At 44.7% G+C, this 23,804-nt stretch overlaps 1 protein-coding gene across 1 annotated transcript in view; it reads left to right on the top strand.

Moving 5' to 3' along the window:
- fndc3ba (fibronectin type III domain containing 3Ba) overlaps positions 1 to 23,804 on the top strand; it is a 341,227-nt gene that overhangs the window by 244,425 nt on the left and 72,998 nt on the right. The window contains exons 15-21 of the mRNA XM_060834618.1: positions 926 to 1,064; positions 1,763 to 1,834; positions 2,798 to 2,916; positions 6,205 to 6,310; positions 13,447 to 13,616; positions 15,748 to 15,861; positions 19,496 to 19,645. Coding sequence (XP_060690601.1) covers positions 926 to 1,064; positions 1,763 to 1,834; positions 2,798 to 2,916; positions 6,205 to 6,310; positions 13,447 to 13,616; positions 15,748 to 15,861; positions 19,496 to 19,645 — 870 coding nt within the window. The remainder of the gene's footprint in view (positions 1 to 925; positions 1,065 to 1,762; positions 1,835 to 2,797; positions 2,917 to 6,204; positions 6,311 to 13,446; positions 13,617 to 15,747; positions 15,862 to 19,495; positions 19,646 to 23,804) is intronic.

The following is a 23,804-nucleotide window of genomic DNA, read 5'->3' as shown; positions in this document are numbered from 1 at the left end:
CCTAACTGCCCCCGCCCCATCCCCATACCTCACCCCGTGCCCCCAAACCCTGAAGTGTTGGGGGAAGAGAGAGGGCGGGAGAGCAGTCATTTAGAGACAGTGCCTGGACTGTCCAGGACTGTTCTCGGCAGCATTTCACTGAGCCGAGTACATTTTTAATCATTGTACCTGTAAATAAAAGACACGATCAGGATTGAAACAGCTCTTTGACGTAATGTTTCTATCAGGACCTTGAGATCTCCCTAGGATAATCCAATATTCGGATAATTGATATTTGGATAATTGAGGTTCCACTGTATATGCCAAAGATGTGGTGGAAGGTGGGGAGAGGAGATAAAGAGTAGACTATAAGTGAAGATGGAGTCCAGAGAGAGAGCAAAACAGATGGACAGACAAAGAAATGGGTAACAGTCAGCCTGGGAGAATCAGCAGCTGCTAATGAGGACTGTTAGCGGCTGACAGTGGGAACATTGTGATAGCAGCCCATGTGATGACAAGGTCTGGAGAAAAACATTGGCAAAAGTGCTCAGGCCCTAAATTTATTGCACTCAGTATTGAATCCTGAAGGCGACGGGTCCACAAGTGGAAAATCAGATGCTGTTCTTCCAGCTTGTGCTGAGTTTCAGTGGAGCAGTGCAGCAAGTCTGAGACCCTGAGACAGAGATATTGGCCAGAGAACACAGTGGTGTGTTGAAATGGCAGGCAACCAGAAGCTCAGGGTCTCAGGGTTCACCCCTCAACTCTTATTTCTCAAATAGATGCTGCCTGACCTACTGAGCATTTGCAGCATTTCTCGCTTTTGAAATCTTTAAGAGGCTCCAAATTGTTTTAGTCTGTCACCGTTTCCTCCTTGCGGATGGAAACGCAGCTCTCTGTCTTGGGCGTGTATGACAAAAGTGACGTGTGTGTTTGTTTCTTCCCCCAGCTGATAGCTTCCAACACAGAGGGCAGCAGCAGTCCCAGTGAAGTGCTCGTGTGTATCACCAACCCAGACCAACCAGGGCCTCCATCCACACCCTACGTCATTGGCCCACCGCTCTCTCACAGCCTTCACCTCAAGTGGGGTGTGTATATCCTTCCCCATCTGGTCTTCTCCTCTGCTGCTTGGATTGTCGAGTAACTTAAATATCCGTGCAGTGCCTGGTTAGAATCGTTTGGGCACGATGGAGGCCATTCAGTCCATCGCTCTGAAATTGAACATTCCAATGAGTCCTGATTCTTCCTTCCATTCCGCGTAGATTTGCAAATTGTTTCCTTTTGACTACTTATCTAATTCCCCCTTTGGAAGTTCCAACTGAATCTGCTTAAGCTTGTCCAAGCAGAGTGTTCCAGATCACAACTCACTGAGTAAAATGTCATATCCAACCCCCCACCCCTGTCATATTGACTTCTGGTCCGGTAATGCCTCCCTTTCAACATTCTTATCTTGGTTTTCAAATCCAGCCTTGACCTTTGCCTGTTTCTCTGAGACCTTCTCTGAACTTTTAGCTTCCAAAATTACTGCACTCCCCCCATTCTGGCCTCTTGCACGTCCCACATATTAATCACTGGAGCATTGCTGGTCGTGCAGTCAGCTACCAAGGCTGTTCCTTCCCTGAAACTTAAAATCTACCTCTTTGACCAAGCTTTTAAGTTGCCTCTACCTAACCTGTCCTTCCACTTCTCATTGTCAGATTCATTTGAATTATGCTCTCATGAATGCTTTACTAATATATCTGTCAAGGCATGTTTTATCTAACATAGACTCCTTCAATGGTTACAGACCCTCCAGAAGACAATGGCGGATCAGAAATTCTGAAGTACCTGCTAGAGATTTCTGAGGGCAGCTCCGAGGGTGAGTTAAAATGTAACCTTTAATTTTCCTCTCATTTCCTTTCCCAGCAGCATTGCGGCAAGCCGTGGAGAGTAAATGTTATAAAAAATGGCGGTCTTTGTGGGAACATGTCCATATATGAACCTCATTGATCTCTCGACCCAGATGCAGAGTTTTCAAAGACATCCCATCATTCCCAAATACAATGTATCAGGAAAATCCTGTCATTCCCAGATACAGTATGTTAGGAACATCCCATCATTCCCAGATATAGTGTGTCAGAAAAATCCTGTCATTCCAGATACGGTGTGTCAGGAACATCTGGCTTTATGTCCCATCATCCCAGATACAGCATGCTAGGGACATGGCTGGACTCAGCCATTTCGGATTGAAATGTAGCGGAATGTCTTCACTTAACCCTGTGGGTGCTGTGATGGAGAACATTCCAGAACGCGATTGATTGAATTTTGGGTGAGAAGGAAATGGACGGATATGAGATAAGGAAGAAGAGTCAAAGCAAAAGGTTGGCTATGATCTTATGAGGTGGGAGGTTAGGTTTCAGGATGTGAATAGAATACTCCTATTACCATGTCTTGTGTTCCTATGTCACTCCTTCCTCCAAATCCCTTTACTTGTAAGTACGGCACATCGGGATGATCCAGCATGACATTCCCAAGTACAGGATATTAGGTTTGTCCAGTCCCATATCCCATTATTCCCAAATACAGGATTATAGAGGAACCAGGTTCATACACCAATGTTGCTAGCTGAAGATTTGGATGCTAAAAGCAGCCCAGTAGTGATCCTCATAGAACGTTATGACTAACTTTGGTCTCCATAACATGTTATGGTCCTGTGAAAGTTTAGTCTTTACGTATGATTGCTGCAGTGAGTTGCAATGACTTACAGCTCTCTATGTTGCAATGAAATCTGAGTGGGAATGTGAAGAGGCTGAGCTTTCTCCTTTCACTGTATCCTCTGCAGGAAGCCAGTGGGAGGTGGTGTACAGCGGATCACTCAATGAGACTGTCTGCCAACAACTGAAGCCAGGCACTTTATACAGGTTCAGAGCCTGTTGTATCAGCACTGGGGGACACAGTCAGGTACAGCAACAACAGATTGTATCTAAACAACAACTATAATGTGGGAAAGACATCCCAAGGCATTTCATCAGAGCATTACCAAATAAAATTTAAGATCAAGAAGATTTCAACCCAGTGGCAGCACTGGGTGGCAGGATCCCCAGTCACCTGCCCAGGATCCCTGTGGCCACCTTTTTAACTCTGGGGGCTGTCTTTGTTACTTTAAAGTGAACCTTCCTCCCCACCTTAGGAATCGGTTCAGCCAGTCAGCTGGCTGGCAAGCTCAGTGAGTCCCTACAGCAACACTGGGACACCAAGCCATCCCTACAGCGAGGAGTCTAGACACAGAGATAAGTCCGGGATATCGCCGAGGCCCAGTGAGAGGGATGGGGATAGTATCACATTTATATGTGGGGGGGAGTGGGAGGAGATCCATAATAGTCCATTGAGGATCTCAATAGGCCAAGGCTTTGAGTCATTGAGATGTACAGCATGAAAGCAGACCCTTTGGTCCAACTCATCCATGCCAACCAGATATCCTAAATTATGTTGTGGTTCTGTTCGCCGAGCTGGGAATTTGTGTTTCGAACCCTGTCTAGGTGACATCCTCAGTGCTTGGGAGCCTCCTGTGAAGCGCTTCTGTGATCTTTCCTCTGGCATTTGTAGTGGTTTGAATCTGCCGCTTCCAGTTGTCAGTTCCAGCTGTCCGCTGCAGTGGCCGGTATATTGGGTCCAGATCAATGTGCTTATTGATTGAATCTGTGGATGAGTACCATGCCTCTAGGAATTCCCTGGCTTTTCTCTGTTTGGCTTGTCCTATAATAGTAGTGTTGTCCCAGTCGAATTCATGTTGCTTGTCATTTGCGTGTATGGCTACTTAGGATAGCTGGCCGTGTCATTTCGAAATGACACGGAAAAGATCACAGAAGCGCTTCACAGGAGACTCCCAAGCACTGAGGATGTCACCTAGACAGGGACGAAACGTCTGCAACACAAATTCCCAGCTCGGCGAACAGAACCACAACAACAAGCACCCGAGCTACAAATCTTCTCACAAACTTTGAATATCCTAAATTAATCTAATCCCATTTGCCAGTATTTGGCCTATATCCCTCTAAACCCTTTATATTCATAAACCCATCCAAATGCCTTTTAAATGCTGTAATTGTACCAGTCTCCTTTGGCAGCTCATTTCATACATGCTCCACCCTCTGCGTGAAAAAGTTGTCCCTAATGTCCCTTTTATATCTTTCCCCTTCTACTTAAACCTATGCCCTCTACATCTGGACTCCCCCACCCCAGGGAAAGACCTTGTCTATTTATCCTATTCATGTCCCTCATGGCATTTTAACCCTCTATGAGGAGACCCTTCAGCTGTGGGACATAGAGTCATAGAGTCCTACATTTGGAGACAGGCCCTTTGGCCCAAACTGGTCCGTGCCACCCAAAATGCCCACTCAAGCTAACCCCATTTCCCTGCACTTCGCCCATATCCTTCTAAACCATTCCTGACCATGTATTTGTCCAATTGCCTTTTAAATGTTGTTAATATGTTGTTAGCATCTGCTGCCATCTTCACATACAGGAAGATTTCAGAGAAGTGAAGCTTGGGTAGGTAGGTGATGGGAAGACTTCCAACAATTTATACAGTAAATACCATTAATACAGCAAATGACTCAATCCTTAGCAGTGTCAACACACAGAGAGATCTAGATATGCAGGTCTCCAGTTCCCTGATCATGGCAACACAAGGTGGTCAAGAAAGGGAATGTGACATGTTTGCCTTCATCAGTCAGGGCACAGAGTACAAAGACTGTCAAGTCGTGTCACAGCTGTATCTAACTTTAGTTAGGCTACATTTGGAATATTGTGTAGAGTTCTGGTCACAACACGACCAGTAGGATGTGGAGGTTTTGGAGACGGTACAGAAATGTTACCTGGGAGGAGAGATTGAACAAACGTGGTTTGTCTTCATTGACATGTCGGAGGCTGAGAGGCAACCTGGGAGAAATTTTCAGAATTATGAGGGGCATGGATGGAATGAATAGTTGGAATTTTTTTCCCAGAGTAGTAGTGTCAATTACTCGAGGTCATAAGTTTAAGGAAAAAGGGATAAGTTTAAAGGAAATGTGAGAGCAGGTTTGTTTTTTGCAGAGGATCTGGAATTCACTGCCAGAGGAGGTGATTGAATTAGTTACAATAGCAATGTTGAAGAGGCCTTGTGACAGATATATGAATTGGCAGAGAATAGGGATTCAGATTGCACAGAAAGGTTTTTAGTTTAGGAAAGCATCAGTGTCGGCACACATTTGGGGGGGGGGGGTGGGGGGCGAAGGGCTTGTTCTGTGCTGTCCAATACTTCCTTGTTCTTTGTTCACAACCAGCATCCTTTGTGCAAGCTTTGTGGAGACATTTGCCCCCACTCCCCCCCCTCCTGTTGATTCTAGTTTTGCTAGGGCTTCATATCAAGGGCCGGTCGCTGTCATCTCCCTTCTGGATGTGATGTCAGAAAGGACCAGCGTAGAGGAATACAGATATCACTGAGGTTTGTAAGGCTTGAGGAGGGTCATGAGTTGAGGAAAATGCCTTGGAGGAATTTGAAAATAGGGATGAGTCTTTAAACTCAAGAGGTCGTTTATCTGGAAGCTGATCTATGTCAGCAAGCACAGGTATGAAAGGTGAAGGGGTAGAATATGGAACCTGACAGTGGATTTTAAATGACCGCAAGTGGAGAATGTGGAAGGCTGTGCAGAGGGGAACTAGGATAGTCCAGCCCAGAGGTAACAGAGATTACCTGAGACAGAAGTGAAGGGGATAGAAATAGATGATTTTCATCATGTCAAAATGAATCTCAGCACCAATGGTAACATCAGGGCAGTGAAGAGATTGGATTAATGTCAGCTGGAGCCTGTAGATTAGGAGCACAATGGCAAAACAATTGCTTCAGTTTTCTCAATATTTTATTACAGTGGAAAAGTAGGTATCCAGATGGTTAAGTGATGTCCAGAACGACCGATAAGCAGATCGATAGATGAACAGCCAGCCAGATCATAGCATCCACTGCCCTCCTCATTTAAACATCTTCTGAACTGAAATTCTGCAGAACTGTCCCAAAAGCCCTTGAAGGCTACGTTGAGGGGAGGTTTTTTTCATAAAGCGAAGAAAAAAAAACCCAAGCGATGACTTCGAGAGTTGGACATTTGAGTAAAGGTGTTCAGTCCAGAACGAAGTGATCTGACACCGTTCTGTCTCTCAGTTAGATTCTTTCTAGAGTTTTGCTCCAAGGTGACTGTTTCTTATCTGCTGTAGTGTTCGGAGAGTCTGTCTGTTCGCACACAGTGTGTCGCACCCGGCCAGTGTCAACCACCAAGGCTTGTCGGCAAACCAAAACACAAAGAGTTTCAGATGCAGTGGGGTAAGTGTCACAGTTCTCGGATATTGTCACCCTCAGTATCTACTAAGTAACTAAATGAGAAGATCTGGTTAAGAAAAGACAGATTTTTGCAGTATCCGGAATGCACCTCTCGGAAGCATTCACTTTGGAAGAAACAAAAGTCTACCATCATTAATTAATAATCGTCCATCCAGCTCTCCCTAGCTTCCTGTCCTTTCTGGATATCGTATGCTCTTCAATATTCAGGTCCAAATCTGTCATCTTTCAGCCATGTCTCTGAAAGATTGTATTTATTTCTATTTGTGCTATCGGTCCATCTGTTTTGGTTTGAATTACATGTGCATTCAGCTATAGACCCTCTGGGTTTGTCCTTTTATTATTTATGAAACCTGCAGCCTATCTGTAGATTCCTCTTAGATTTGTATTCTCTATCAATTCCTGTCAGAGTGTGTTTATCATTTCCCAGATAAATACATTTCTTTCATGCCTTGTCTCCAGTTTTTGATTTATGACATCCTGTTCAATTTACTTCCTTTCCTCCACTATTTAGTTCAAAATCCTCTCAACTTCCCTAGTTCATGAGGACTTCAGCCTCCAGTCTATGTATACCATCCTAATGGTATAGCCTTCACTTTCTCCAGTAGTGCTGCCTGTGCCCCATGAACCTGTACCTACTTCAACCACATCAGTCTCTGAGTTATCTATTCTTTTGTCTGATCATGTTTACTCTAGGCCAAGATGGACATCGCTCAGGTAATAATCCAGACAGTGTTACCTTTGAGGTTCTCAATTATTTGATGCCTGGCTTTTCACAATGACTATGCAGAACCTCTCTCTTTCTCTCTTGTCTATGTTGTTGGTACCTCCATGGACCACAATGACTCTAAGTTTCCCTCTAACTCTGTGCAGATGTTCCAACCACAGATACTGGCCAGGAAACTCAACCCTCTGGATTTTTGCTCTTGGCTACAGAGAATGGTTTTGATTCCTTTCCGCTCTCACTATATTGTTCCATACTACCACTTTGTTCCTTTTAGCTCCCCTCAACATGAATGTCTTTCTGTACCTCATGTCAGTGTTTACAGCCCTCATTCTCATCCAGACAAAAGCTGAGGGAACCCCAGACCTGGTGGATAACTGCCTCCTATACTCCTGCCCTCTGGATGTCCTTACTTTCTGCACTCACAGTCACACCATCCTTGCGAACCAAAATGGAAAATTCTATTGTCACACTGGGGTGTTGCTGTAGAAATCAAGGCCCACTATTCGCAGGGCTGTCACAAATGTGAAAAGATTTTTTTTATCAAGCTATCCGAAATCTTTACCTGACTGACAAACCCAGTCTAAAAAAAACATTGATTAGGTCTCCATAATTAACAAGAAAGCAGTTATTTATCCTAAGCATTGCTTTTTTTAACCAATGGCAGAAAAGAAACAATAATTTTAGCTCATAGTTCTCTATGAGTTAAACACTACCTCCTTAAAAACATTCCCATAACCATAGAAGCAGATATACTGAGAGGCAAGTTAAGGCAAAAATATTAAAGGCAGGAAGGAATGAAAATATAAGCAATGAAACACAGTTCTTTCAGGTTGGTTCCTTTAATTGCATTGAAGAGACACAAGGTTCTGGATACTGTGATTCTCAGTCTCTCATTCACTGTTTGCAGATTTGTCCTTTCAGTTTCTCTGAAGGGGTTTTCCATCTTGAAGGAAACTTGCAGAGAGAGAGGGAGAGACAGAGCAGTTCGCTGCTTGGCATTTTCTCTTACTTTTGCACTTACAGGAGACAGACAGCGAGAGAAAGGGTGAGGGCTTTAAACGCTTCCTCTTTCAGAGGCTGGATCTACCTGTTGCCTTGTTCAAATACAAAGCTTCAGCCGTTCACTCAGGAACCAATCAAGACATTGTGGATATGCCCTGAACGCGCACAACTGCTCCTAGATGAGAAACCCATCAGAAGTGTCTGTCACTAAACAAAACTGGTCTGCCCACACACCCAGGGAATTGAGGTATCTGACATCCTCCCCCACTGCTTGCATAAGCCTGAAGTAGTCTCGGGTGGTTGAGAGTAGCCACCTTTTTGATCAAAGTCCAAGCATCTTATTAAGTAAACAGAAAGGTGTAAGGAGCACAGTAGCCTCAGGATCATCTCCATATACCTCTGGAGCGAGTGGGGCTTGAACCTAGGCCTCCCAGTTTATTGGTAGGGACAGTACTCCTGTGTCACAAGAGAATATCTTTTTTTATTTTGACCAAATCATGATGACACCAACACAGCAGGCAATGCTTATTGCACTCGATCAAGTATTAACTTTTTCAGACCTATATATAACACTTTGGCAAATACCACACCTGATCGAGCTCTTCGGGAAGTTTTATTAAATGGGTCATCTCAATGGCAATTAAGGATGAGCAATAAGTACCAAATTAAACAGCAACACCCATATCCTGTGAATAATTTTATAAAAGATGATGCTATACAAATGCAAGTTCTTGTTGTATTCTCCTTGTTACACCTGGGCGGCAGTGATAATCACTTCAGGGGTTCGCTCACTAAGCTGCCACGGCCTGCCGGCTAGTTCCCATGTTGACCTGTTACGGTGGGCATGTGATAGAGCATCCCTGCAGATCACAAGAGATCCTGCTTTAACCGTGCAGGCATGCAGTTTTAACCAGAGACTGGTATGGGAAACAAAAGAATCCAGAAAATCCTTCTCCGACTCCTCAGCAACAATTTGCATTTAGGTAACACTTTTATTGTGATCAAGCATCTCAAGGTTTTTATTAGGAATTTTATCAAATGTAATTTGATTCTTAGAAGTTGTGCACAGAGATAGTAGGACAGGTGACAAAAACACAGGTATCTTCATAAAAGGACATGATACCTGGTTTCACATTTCCAATGACTGCACCAGTTTTGCTGTGGTCAGGAACTGATCCAGTTTTTTTTTGAAGGGTTGCAGTTAACTGGGTTCATAGACCAATGTCTCTCTGGGAACAGAAAAGTCTGTTGACCTCTAACCCAGTTCTGAAAATGTGTTGCTGTTTAAAGCACAGCAGGTTAGGCAGCATCCAAGGAATAGGAAATTCGACGTTTCGGGCATAAGCCCTTCATCAGGAATATCTAAAACATGTGGACCCTGGTCCGTCCCTGTATGCTGAACTGATGGATTTTCCCAGCTACTCCATCCGACTCGCCAACAGAGTCTGGAAAAGGACAGCAATAGCCTTGTGGCACTGAGATGGAGGATGTGTGAGAGTCAGCTTATAAATACTTGTCAGGGTTCATTATTCCCTACCCAATTATACATGACATAACCCCTCATGTAATAGACCTCTTAATTACAACACACAGCAGAGTAAAAGCTCTTTATTAAGAAATGCCAAAACTAAGTAATTAAAATGTTCAATTCATTGAAGAGCAAAGCAAATTAGGTTTCGTTTCCCATTTTCATTACACATTGAAGAGTTTTCAGGGATATAAGAGAGATGATTGCTGGCTTCTTTTCAGCCTTTCATTTCCACCTTCTCACTTTCAATATTTCATACAAATTCTCAAGGCTGATCCAACTTGGATTATCAGCCAAACTTCCATTTCATCAGGATCGCACAAAATGTTTCTCAACCAGAATTACAGATTGAAGTGTAGTCACAGGTAAGGATTAAGATTCACAGCAACCAATTTGTATATAGCAGGCTATTATAATCCCAGCTGGTATTATAGTTGGTTAAGTCAACTCCCAGACTGAAATCTTGTTTGATGGTTTTAACAAGTGGTCTTTTGCTGAAACATAGCATACAATACTGCAGATTTTGCATTTATGATAAAACAGAAGTTTATAACAAAAGAAATGAAGATAAAAGAGAATAAACCAAAGCACATGCAAGGAACACAATGTAAAAGCTTTTTAATCACACTATAAAAGTATAATTTCACTAATCCCAAAATACTCCTTTATTAATTAAAAAGAAACAAAACAGGTTTTGTATTGTATCCAAAACATTATTCATACAATACTCGTACCAGAGTCCCTGTATCTAGCACTTTGGTAAGTTTAAGTCACTTGTGATTTCAGTTTCTAGACTGAAATTACATATAGCTTCTTCCTGAAGTTTTCATACATCTGAGCTCTAATGTATTCAGTTTTAAGTAATCTCATCAGGGTTTTATCTCAACACTTCTGGTCTGACACTAACACCAACTCTTCACTCTAAAATTATATATTTTTATATATATGTGTATATATATCCTTTCCTTCCCAGGAGCACTGATGTACACAGAAATTCACTTCCAAGGCCTCCACAGCACTATCCATCAAAGGTTGCACTCTCTAATTATATAGGTGTTTCATTAAGGCTTAAAGAAAAGTCAGGTTCCAGAGCAAACAAACCTTGAAACCCCATTACTTACCTTACTGGATTGTGAAGCAATCAAAAGAAACAAAAGTCCATTAGTGGTACACAAAACCCATTCACTCGAAAGCCAAGCCTCAAAACTATTTTTAGAAGAGACCACCACGTTTACAGAAATATTTAGAAATTACAGCAAACCTTTTAATAATTGACACCTATGGGACTAGGAATATGTCATTTGATCAAATATTCCAGTTGATCAAGAGGTGCCCATCATGAGTGTAACACACACTAAGTAAGGTGGTATACAATCACTGTTAAACTTTATTTACAGCAGAAACCACTTAAATAAATACGCAACTTTTCCTTAAAAAAATTTACCAGCAGAGAGCTTCTCACTCACTCCCTCAACTGACTACTGGACATCACAGTGATTGTGACACTTCAGTAAACTTCCAGTATCTGAGGTATATTAGTTTTTGTTGGTTGATTGAGAGTGCTGGGTTCAAAAGGTGTTGGTTAACATGAACTTTGCTTTAATTATAAACTTCATACACTCAGGCAATCCAGAGGTTACCAACACCAAAAAATAGGGACCGAATCTTTTAATAATATGCATTTTTAAAAATGCATATACATTCCATCGATTAATACCTAAAAGCTCATACAAGCAGCAATCTGGTCAAGAACAGATAATGTATTTACTGGTCGTAGTTGGCTAATATTGAGTAAGACAGCATGAAGAGCCCCCCTGGTGTTGTTCAAAATACGAGCTGTGGGATCATTTGTATCCAGCTGGAAAGGCAGAGGGGAACTTCAGTTTCATCTGAATTGAAAAACTGCATTTCTGACAGTGCAACCTTCCATAAGCACTGCACAGGGTGTGTCAGCTTGGGCACGAATCTCTGGGGTGATCTCTGTTACCCTCAAAGTGAGTGGTGGTGTGTTGGTGGTGGGTGGGGAAACAGCGGAAGAAATAAATACAGAGCAGCGCACGCCTGACTCTCAGCTACACCCCACTGTGCATAGCGTCTGTCCACAAGATGCACTGAGGTGTTTCACTGGTACGGAATTCTGTAGGAGTAATTCCAATGGCCTTTTGAGTTCAGCTTTAGGCCCAGATTCTCAAATGTGAGGAAGGGGCCTTGAAACATTCATGAAAATATAGATTCAGGGGAATAAATAGAGCAAAGAATGGTGGATGCTAGAAATCTAAAACAAAACCAGAGATTGTTGCAGACGCTCAGCAGGGCTGGCATCATCTGTGGAGAGAAATTATAGTTAACATTTTAGGTCCAGTGATCCTTCATTGGAACACAGATTCCAGGGAGATGGAGTCTGACTCATTTTAATGACTGGGCTCTCACTACATTGATCTATGTGGGTGACCCGCTGTATCCTGCTCAGAGAACACAAAGGCAGTGAGCAGCCGGTGGGATCTGGTGGGTTTAGTCCCTGTTCAGCAGATTGATGTAGTGCGTGTGTTGGGATGGTCTGCCTTTAAGTAGAAATGAGAAAGAATGGAGATCCCTGGGTAAAGGACTATCAAGGCTTGCTAATGATCTGAAAGTGGGAATGATGCCCATCTCTGTTTGGATTTAGGACCCTCTCTATCTATTGGCATACCCAAGCAGCCTCACCAGCTGCTTTTAGCAGCTTATGTAGCATTTACACCTGAGAAAACCAGCTTCATATTCCCTTCATTCCTTCAAAACAGGCAAAGGCTTTTAAAGCCTGAATCCAAGCTTTAGGATGAAAAAAGAAGTTGATAGTATCGCCACAGAGAAAAAAACTTTGCTGGTAGAGGAGTTTATTTAAGTGATTTATGCTGTTGGCTCAGTGGTTAGCATTGCTGCCTCACAGTGCCAGGTACGATTCCAGCCTTGGGCGACTGTCTGTGTGGAGTTTGTACATTCTCCCCATGTCTGAGTGGGTTTCCTCTGGGTGCTCTGGTTTCCTCCCACAGTAAAAAATGAGGTCTGCAGATGCTGGAGATCACAGCTGCAAATGTGTTGCTGGTCAAAGCACAGCAGGTTAGGCAGCATCTCAGGAATAGAGAATTCGACGTTTCGAGCATAAGCCCTTCATCAGGAAGCCCTTCCTGATGAAGGGCTTATGCTCGAAACGTCGAATTCTCTATTCCTGAGATGCTGCCTAACCTGCTGTGCTTTGACCAGCAACACATTTGCAGCTTTCCTCCCACAGTCCAAAGAATGTGCAGGTTATGTGAATTGGCCATTCTAAATTGCCCAAAAGTGTTCAGGGATGTGTAGGTTAGGTGTATTAGTCAGAATAAATGTAGAGGAATGGGTTTAGATGGGATACTCTTCAGAGGGTCAGTGTGGACTTGTTGGGCCGAAGGGCCTGTTTCCACATTGTAGGGATTCTATGAGTCTATGAGCAAAGGGTCATAAGCTTAACTAGGGACAGCCAGGCCATTCAGAATGTACTACTTCACACAGGGACAGTGGAAATCTGACTCCCCCCCCCCCCCCCCCCCCCACCACACACACACACACACACACGCACACGCAAAGTTTTAAATTGTGTATTTGTCAGGCAAGGTTGTTCAGAGTGACAGAACTTGGAAATCAGCCATGAACTGATTGAATGAATGTGTGGGTGAAGCAGCCCTCAAGGGGCTGAATGGCCTCTTCTAAGAGAAGGGAGGGATAGAACTTACTGCGGGTGAAGATGAGAGGAGGGGACTTCGGTAGCATAGTGTATGTTGAGGAAGTGACAGCACTGTCTGAAAGTACACATTAAAGTTGTAAATGAGTTGAGTTGATTGTTTTCGCCAGGGCCACCGTCAGATGGGAACTCGATGGTGACGCAGTATACGTTGGAGATGAGTCAAGGAGAGCTAGCACCTTCGGAGGTTTACTGTGGTCCTGATCTGGAATGTACTGTCAGCAGCCTCCTGCCTGGGACCACCTATCAGTTCAGGGTGAGAGCTGCCAATGAAGCAGGGGTGAGTTTCTGTGATCGCACCTTTACCTATTTGAATTTAAGCTGATCTTCCATATCCCAGTTCCTCCAGCACCAAGGCCACTTACCTTTACCTTCATTACATCAGCCGTCTCCTCCACTGTCTCAATCCAATTGTAACCCTCAACCATCCACATTGTCGCTGTAAGACTCACCTTTTCCAATGCTCTCCTGTCCAGCACAGCCACCTTCGTCTGGAATTGATCCAACAATTTGCTGTTTCTCTCCTCACCTGTACCAGCTTTCACTTGTTCAACAGCCCTGTGCTCCCTGACTTATATTGACGTTCAATCTGGAGAAGCCTCAACTTTTAAAATTCTCATCGCTGTTTCCAAATCCCTTCATGGCCTCACCCCTCCTGATCCCGGGAATCTCCTCCAGCCCCACAGCCCTCTGAGATCCCTGCAGTCCTGCTATTCTGGCCTAATTTTAACCTGTCTCTCTCTTCCTTTGTGATGCTCCTTAAATCCTAACAGCCAAGACTGATAGATAGGGAGCAGCTGGGATCCCACTGAAGGGTAGGCTACGCTTGAGGGGCAGAATGGCCTCATCCTGATTCTATGGATTGTTATTTATCTGAAAAGCTCCCTGTGCCTGATAACATGTTACTGTATCAAAGGTGCTATATAAACGTGAATAACTGTTGTTTGAAAAAGGAAGTGAGAACAGTTTAAATTCTGCAGAAATTCCACAGCAGTCACTCAGTGTGTGTCACTCCCAGACAGAGTCACTCTGTTTTATTAGCAGTGTGCTGAGTCATGCTTGACCCAAACACTCCCTAGTCAGTGACCTCAAGGGATCACAACTGGTGACCTTATCCCTCCATCACTGTTCCTGAACAGTGCATTCCTAAAGTGGTAACTAGTTTATTTTTCAGACACTGGGGCCCTCATGGTCACTGGTTCTATTGACAGTGAGGACCTTGCAGGCTAGTGGGAGTTGTCACAGTTTCAGCGATCTGGAACGGGCTGCCTGAAGGGGTGGTGGAAACCGTATCAGTGATAACTCGCAGAGGAGAATTGTTTCAACTGTTGAGAGGGGAAGCCTTGCAGGGCTGTGGAGTAAAATGTCTGGAGGCGAGGGAATGAATCAGAGATCTGAGATAGTTACAGTGGGATGAATGGCCACCTCCTGTGCTGCTAAATGTTGTGACATGTGTCATCTTGCCTGCTCTCCCCTTCACTCATCATTGCCTTAGACTTGCTATCTCGCAGGCACTTAGCTTCCCCCTCCTACAACAGCCCACAGATTTGCGGACTCCATGTTACTGTTGCCGAATATGTCTTTGCACACATCCCCCCGGCTTCAGCCCGTCTCCAACCTTGGTGATGCCCTGGGACTAAGACTATAGATTGTCATCTCCCCATTCACCGACCCTGCTCACCCAGATTTGTGTCACACTCCGTATTGGAGAGTGAGCTCAACTGCCAATGAAGTCGATGTGGGAGTGGGCCTGGAATCACCTAGGAGCGCAGACCTTAAGGTGACGCCACGATTCCTTCACCCCAACCCCCATGCTCATTTCTATTGCTGCCACTTTTTCAGGTCTATCTTTTTTAAAAGCGATGTGATGGGATTTCAAACTCCCGTTTTCCAGAATCTTTAGCCCAGCAACTTCCGAAACTGCGTGATGTGCCAAAGCATGTTCCACACAGTGACCATCCAAATCCAATTCCAAACATTAGATGAGAACCCTACAGTGGAGAAACAGACCCTGCAGCCCAACAAGTCCATGCCAATCCTCTGAAGAGTGACCCACTCAGACCCCATTTCTCTCTGATTAATGCACCTAACATTATGGCAATTTAGCATGGTCAATTCAGCTGACCTACACATTTTTGGACTGAGAGAGGAAACCGGAGCACCCGGAGGAAACCCATGCAGACCTGGGGAGAGTATGCAAACTCCACACAGACCGTAGCCCGAGGCTGGAATCGAACCCGGGTCCCTGGCGCTGTGCAGCAGCAATGCTGACCACTGAGCCACTGTGCCGCCCTAAAAATGGCACCACTGCTCCTTACGTGAGGTGCAGGGTACTTGGGTTGGTCGGGGATGTGAAAAGTGACATATTAATCAATAGCTGATGTTTTGCTTGTTTTCTTTTTCAATGCCAGTACGGACCTTACTCTGAAGCAGTAGATCTCACAACGGCCACAGGACCCCCAGTTCAGTGTAAATCGCCTGCACTTTCCTGCTTGTCAACCACAAGTGTACACGTGAGCTGGGAGGTAAGTCACCATGAAACACAGCCTTCTGTGGGACTTGAGGGGCAGCCTGGGGCCCAGAGGGACTGATCCCACATTGGGAAAACTGTTTCAGAAAGGCATTCAGAGAATGCACATTTAAATTAAAAAAAGATGCAAATCACTGTTTATTACACTGTGTCCAAAACTGAAGTCAAACCTAATTCACCCTGCTGCTGAAAGAGAGTGAGTTCAGGTTCATTTTGTCTCTGTCCTGGGCGTCTTTAATAGGGGACAGTGCAGAGGAGCTTTATTCTGTATCTAACCCTGTCTGTACTGTCCTGGAGTGTTTGATGGAGACAGTGTAGAAGGACCTTTACTCTGTATCTAACCTTGGCATTCCGCTTTCCTGGAGGGGTTTGGTTGATCACCACTATTATCTCCATAACACCGGTGAACCATGTTCTTTAACTTAACATGAAAATCTTGTGAGCCTGTAGAGGAGCAGGGGGCTGTATTCTCTAACACAAAGCTCTGTTGCGTGGATAATGGTTTAAATTCACAATGAAATGTGGTGCATAATCCCAGGTTGCGCCGTTCAGAGAGGAGTAATGCTGCGGAAGGAGGAAGCTGTGCTGTAATGATTTTGAGGTCTCCTTTCTTGCATTTGGTGGAAAGCAGAGCGAGGGGTATTGATTGGTGTGGGCGAGTTGAGCTGAGCGGGGTTTAACGCTCTGCAGCTTTTCCTCAGGTTGCTGGTGTGGCGATCTTTGTTGTCATGACACTGAGCTGCAGGACAGCAGTTAGCAAGCAATGTGCTTTTGATTGGATTGTTCTCTCCGACATCATCTTTGCCTCCACCCACAGCTTTTGAGAGCATTGCTTTTAGCTTTGATCACTTTTGGGATTGTGGGTAAAATTTCACTTGAGGCCACTTCCTGAGGGCTCAGTGCAGGCTTGTGCCCCCCCCCACTTCTCTCAAAGACACAACTTCTTGGCAACTGAACTGAAGCCGTCCCATACTGGCACTGCCCTCCAAACTGGGCGGAGAAGGGATCGATTCTAGAATAGGTTCAAATTGAGGCAGCAAGGCCTCTCCTTTCCCATCTCTCTGGCCCAACCTCAAGTTTCTTTTTTCCATCATCCCCCTTGTTCCCAGCTGTGCTTCTCAGTGCGGGTCTCATGACCCCAACTGGATTTCCTATTCCTCTGTGCCTTTGGGAATTTGGGGTCAATAGACTAAGTCACAGGAGCAGAATTAGGCCATTCAGCCCATCGAGTCTGTTCTGCAATTCGATCATGGCTGATACGTTTCTCAACCCTATCCTCCTGCCTTCTACCCATAATCCTTGATCCCCTTACACACTTACACACACACACCACCACACACAAACACACACACACAGAGTCACACGCACACTCTCACAATCACACCATCAGGCATGCTCACACCCTCACACACACACCCTCACACCGTCATAAACACACTTTTACTGTTGCACAGTCACACTGTCACACTAACACTATTTTGTACTCACATTGTTGCACACTTGCACTGTCTCTCACACACAGTCACACTCATCTTCACACTGTCACATGCTCATACTGTCTCACACACACACTCACATTGTCACACACACACTATATCAGATCACACATTGTCGTCCGCATTGTTGCACACATGCTCACACAGTCTCACACACACATTGTCACATGCTCACACTGTCTCACACACCCACGGTCTCTTACATTGTCACACTATCACACACACACACGCACTGTCACATGCTCACCCTGTCACACCCAGATAAGGGAGTGAGAAGGCACTAACATCATGAGGTACATTCCCAGCAGCTTTAACATTTTGAATTTTAAGAATAGCCAGAGCTGCCAGGCCATCACTCGCTGAGAGTAGGGGTTGGGTGGGGGAGGGGTTGTCCTATCTGTGGCACAGTTGCACTCAGTGCTGTGGGGGAGGTGGCTGGGGAGAGTTTGGCTGAAAGTGTGTGGGCTCGAGACAGTGCCCTCGGTGTTACACTGTGGGTCTGCTCCAGCCTATCTACCCCTCAGCCACCACCCCCCCCCCCCCCCACATTGGGGCAGAAACCCCACCGGAGAGCTCCGGCTGTCTCTGAATCACAACATAACCAATGCAGATGAGAAGAGAGAATGGTGAAAATGGAAAAGCATTAATTAGCCACAAGATGGAAAAAAGACAGGTTATTCATTTAGATGTGAATAGCTCCCTTGTCCTAACTTGCCAGTGCCTTTCACAGCACATGAAATAGAACAAGCATTAACAGCTATCGGCTCTCTCTCACTTGGAAATATGTTCGCTTCATCTCACCCTCCCTGTGTGTGACCTTTTCACTATTTTACTGCTGCCTCCAATGAAACTTCGTTATTGCACTTTGATTTCAAATAGATGCATTCATTAGAGTCTAATGCAAAATTCTGGGATAAAACATTTATTGTGAAGGATAATTTAACTAATGCACAAGATGTGAGTAAATCAGCCTTCCTCAGTGCACTTCCTGGTTTTAATAGCTCAGGTAAGATTAGAAATGGTCTGTCCAACCATTCAGCCACAGAAGCACAAAAATCTAACAGTTTGCCTCTTGTACTGTCAGTAAGTATTCATAGCTTTTACAGCTACTTATCACTATCAGATCAAGAGGTTTTCGCAGAATGATGCAAAAAGGGCACTAGACAGGCCCTTCTATGTTAGTGTAGTGCTGCAACACAAGTCTTCACTTATCCTAATTCATCCCTGCCTACCCTCTACTCCCTCCTGGCTTTATCGAGCCTGCTCTGAGATATAACTCTGCTAATGCTGGCTGAGTAGTATTTGAATCCTATTCGTAGGGAGCTTAAATATTGCTGAACAGAGACATGCTTTCAAAGTTTTCTCTCCTTGAACCCATCAGGGCAGATGCAAGAACGCCAAATTTCAAAAAGGAATAACAGTTTACATTGCGCGAGCAAAAGGTGCTGATTGGTTGGCCAGGAGGCTCCAGATTGGTCAAGGCGTTGCCATGGAAAGGCTCCAGGGACCAGTTACCATAAAGCTTTTGTTTTAACAGAAAAGGGGCAACATCCAGATAGATCCCATTTTCCTTCAGAGGATTGCACCCTACCCGTGAACATTGTTCCCCAGTGCATTCCCCATGGTCCATCTCGAGCACACTGAGGCAACGTGTCTATCATATTTGTGTTGTTTTTGAAAGCAGTAGCCCCTCTGGGCATTAAATCTTTTATCCACCATCCCCCCTCCGCACCATGGTCCTGATACCCTCCATACCATCTCATTGCCCTATTCCCCTTTCCCTCATGCCATCCATTACACCTCCATAGTTACTCATGGTGTGTTCCAATGGTGGATTCTTTAAAACACATGGACATGAGAAAATCTGAATCAGCACTTTCTCTTGTACATTTAATGAAAAAGGATGCATTCCAGAAACCCTTTTAGAGATTTAAAAACTCCTCAAGTCCTCAATCTCTCCAAGCAAACCTCTTATTAGAGCTCTTGTTCACAAACCAGTGATTGGCTTGTCCTTGGTTACAAAGTATTGTGCAGCATCCAGAAGTTGTTCCATCATTGCAGGCTGTCTCAAGTGTTGCACATTTTACATTCTTGTCTTGAATGAGTCTCAATGAGGTCTGCTTGTGGTTACAGAGCCCGGAGAGTTATGGTGCTGACATATCAGAGTACAGACTGGAATGGGGGGAGACGGAGGAATCCATGGACCTTGTTTACTGTGGAATGGAGTCAGCCTTTGAGATCAACGAACTCAAACCAGCGACACACTACTGCTGCCGACTACAGGTAAGGGGGATGGCACCAGGGACGCAGCCCTTGGCCTTAGCCAACACCTCACTGGGCCGCAAGGCTACAGTTGTAATGCGTGAAATGAGCCATAACATTCTTCATTATATCCGCTGAAAATAATTGTCTCTTTTTCAAAGGAAATGGTTTAAAAAAAAAGTCCCAATCTATCCTCTCTGGATTCTTCAAAGTGCAGCACAGCCAATAATTGTTTTTTTGAAGTGTAGTCATTGTTGTCGTGTAGGAACAATAGTACTCTAGTACCAGTGAAGACAAGTCTGTCCCTGTATAATACTGGGTACAGTACCGGTGAGGACAGATCTGTCACTGCATAATAAAGGGGTGCAGTTCTGGTGAAGACAGATCTGTCCCTGTGTAACACTGGGGTACAGTGCTGGTGGGGACATACCTGTCACTGTATAACACTGGGGTACAGTACTGGTGGGGACAGGTATGTCACTGTATAACACTGGGGTACAGTACTGGTGGGGGCAGATCTGTCATTGTGTCATCCTGGGACACAGTACTGGTGGGGACAGGTCTGCAACTGTATAACACTGGAGTACTGACCTGGTGGGGACAGGTCTGTCACTGTGTAACATTGACGTACAGTACTGGTGAGCACAGGTCTATCACTGTATAACACTGGGATACAGTACTGGTGGGGCCAGGTCTGTCTCTGTATAACACTGGGGTACAGTAATAGTGGGGCCAGGTCTGTCACTGTATAACACTGGGGTACAGTACTGGTGGAGACAGGTCTGTCACTGTATAACAATGGGATACAGTGCTGGTGGGGCCAGGTCTGTCACTGTATAACACTGTAACATAGTACTGGTGGAGATAGGTCTGTCATTGTATAACACTGACATACAGTACTGGTGGGGACAGGTCTGTCGCTGTATTTCACTAGGGTATGGTACTGATGGGGACAGGTCTGTTGCTGTATAACATTAGGGTACAGAAATAATGGTGACAGGTCTGTCACTGTATAACACTGGGGTACAGTACTGGTGGGGCCAGGTCTGTCACTGTATAACACTGCGGTACAGTACTGGTGGAGACAGGTCTGTCACTGTATAACACCGCGGTACAGTACTGGTGGGGACAGGTCTGTCGCTGTATTTCACTAGGGTATGGTACAGATGGAGACAGGTCTGTCGCTGTATAACATTAGGGTACAGTACTAATGGTGACAGGTCTGTCACTGTGTAATCCTAGGACACAGTACTGGTGGGGACAGTTCTGTCACTGTATAACACTGGGGTACTGTCCTGGTGGGGACAGGCCTGTCACTGGACAATACTGGGGTAGAGTACTGGTGTGGTCAGGTCTGTCACTGTATAACACTGGAGTAGAGTACTGGTGGGGTCAGGTCTGTTCCTGTATAAGGCTGAGCTGGGGTACATACTGGCGAGGACAGGTTTGTCTTTGAAGTCACCTCAGTTTCTAGTTTCATCATATGTTTATTTGTACCACAAATCATGTTAAAATATAATTGTGATTGGCTGTGAAAGGCAGTGTTGTCTCTCTTGGCTGCACTGCAGTCATCAGTAGGCACCAGCTGGTAACTGATGGCTGTTAGGCTTCGAGGAATTGATGCTGTGAATACATCTCCATTACACATAATGAATGAGTTCATCAAACGAGTTAGTGAGTGATACTGATGTATGACACACAGGCCAGGGGACAATTTGAAATGTCTTATGAACTTTTATTTTCAAACTTAACACGCACATAAATAAAAATAGGCAATGTTTTGTCACTGCAGTCATTAATTTTGTTTCCTGTTCGTGATCCTGATGGGAAGATAATATAATTTCATTCTGAAAGCAATTGTGTCAATTTAGCAGAAGAGATTTAGATTATAGGGTCCCTGGGTGCACACAGCTCCCCCCTCCCCTCCTCTCACCTTGCTGCACTTTACATTCAGTTCGGTTAAAGTTCTTTGCTTTTTCACACCTCTATGTTTTAAAAAAGTGTCAGTACAAGACGAGGCCATTCTCCCCCTTGACAATGTTCTTTACTTGTTCCAGCTTAGAGCTGATGTTCTTTTTAACTCTGTCAGAACCATCTTTGTCCCAAACGTTTTGCCTCAAAACATGATGGCACTTATTGAACACGTTTTGGCCATTGCAAACAAAGGGTAGGCGCTCTTCCCAGCCATTAATGTCAAAGCTATTGGCCTTCAAGCATCATGTCAGAGTGTCTTTATAGCATTTTCAATGTCCTCCCTGGAATGCTGGCTGTCTCAGAGTTGGGAATGAGGAGGCAGAATGACAACTGATGTCCTTCACCATCCTTACCTGGTCTGGCCTATATACTCCAAACCCACAGTATCTGAGGGACGGCTCTAAATATTGGCCTAGCCAGCAACCTCTACATTCTGTGAACTAATAAAAAAAAAGAGAAAAAGAAGTCATGAAAAAGAAGTCATTGGGTGGCATAGTGCTTCAGTGGTTAGCACGGCTGCCTCACAGCGCCAAGGACCTGGGTTCAATTCCAGCCTCAAGCAAGTGTCTGTGTGGAGTTTGCACATTCTCCCCATTGTCTGCATGTGTTTCTTCCAAGTACTCCAGTTTTCTCTCACAATTCAAAGATGTGCAGCTTAGGTGAAATGGCCTTGCTAAATTGCCCATAGAGTAGGTTAGCTGCATTAGTCTGGGGTAAATATAGAGTAATGGGTTTGGGTGGGATACTCTTTGGAGGGTCGGTGTGGACTTGTTGGGCCGAAGGGCTTGTTTCCATACTGTAGGGATTCAAAGATTCTACAATGATCCCATTACCTCATGGGACACCCTGCCCTCATGTGTCAAGAGATCCTCAGGCCAGGAATTCTGCCCATTCAGTCACTTGAGGACCTATGGCAGAAACGTGGAGTAGAGGTCATCCTTAAGTTGAGGGGCAGACATTTGCGATGAACCCCCAACCCCTTAGAAAGTTCCATCTGCCCCATCCATTGTTTTATGAGGAAGTTAGTTCCAGATGCCCACTGCTCTCTGCTTCCTCATTCCACCCTCAGTGCCCTCGCTGTCAGTTTTAGATTGTGTCCCCCTTGTTTTGCATTTCTCCGACTAGTGAATTTCATGGAATCATAGAGATGTACAGCACAGAAACAGGCCCTTCAGTTCAACCCGTCCATGCCAACCAGATATCCTAATGCAATCAAGTCCCACCTGCCAGCACCCGGCCCATATCCCTCCAAACCCTTCCTATTCATATACCCATCCAGATGCCTTTTAAATGCTGCAATTGCACCAGCCTCTACCACTTCCTCTGGCAGCTCATTCCATACACGCACCACCCTCTGTGAAAATGTTGCCCCTTAGGTCCCTTTCAAATCTTTCTCCTCTCACCTTAAACCTATGTCCCCTAGTTCTGGACTCCCAACCCCAGGAAAAAGATTTTGTGTATTTATCCTATCCATGCTCCTCATGATTTTATAAACCTCTTTCAGGTCACCCCTCAGCCTTCGACGCTCCAGGGAAAATAGTCCCAGCCTATTCAACCTCTCTCTTTAGCTCAAACACTCCAACTTGTAAATCTTTTCTGAACCCTTTCAAATTTCACAACATTCCTCTGATAGGATGGAGACCAGAATTACACATTTTGGTCTCCAGTTTTCCACAAGTGGCCTAACCAATGTCCTGTACAACCACAACATGACCTCCCAATTCCTGTACTCAACACTCTGACCAATGAAGGAAAGCATACCAAACTTCTTCTTCACTATCCTACCTACCTGTGACTCTACTTTTAAGGAACAATGAACCTGCAATCCAAGGTCAGTTTGTTCAGCAGCACTTCCCAGGACCTTACCATTAAGTGTATAAGTCCTGCTTTGATTTGACTTTCCAAAACACAGCACCTCACACTTATCTAAATTGAACCACATCTGCCAATCCTCAACCCATTGGCCCACCTGATCAACATCTTGTTGTACGCTGAGGAAATCTTCGCTGTCCACTACAACTCCAAATCTGGTGTCATCTGCAAACTTACTAACTGTACCTCCTATGTTCACATCCAAATCATTTATATAAATGATGAAAGCAGTGGACCCAGCACTGATCCTTGTGACACACCACTGACCACAGGCCTCCAGTTTGTAAAGCAACCCTCCACCACCACCACCTTCTGTTCTTCTACCTTTGAGCCA

This window comes from Hemiscyllium ocellatum, chromosome 13, assembly GCF_020745735.1.
Source record: "Hemiscyllium ocellatum isolate sHemOce1 chromosome 13, sHemOce1.pat.X.cur, whole genome shotgun sequence".
Lineage (NCBI taxonomy): Eukaryota > Metazoa > Chordata > Chondrichthyes > Orectolobiformes > Hemiscylliidae > Hemiscyllium > Hemiscyllium ocellatum.
Note: the sequence above shows the minus strand (reverse complement) of the source record. Positions and strands in the feature narration are given on the sequence as shown.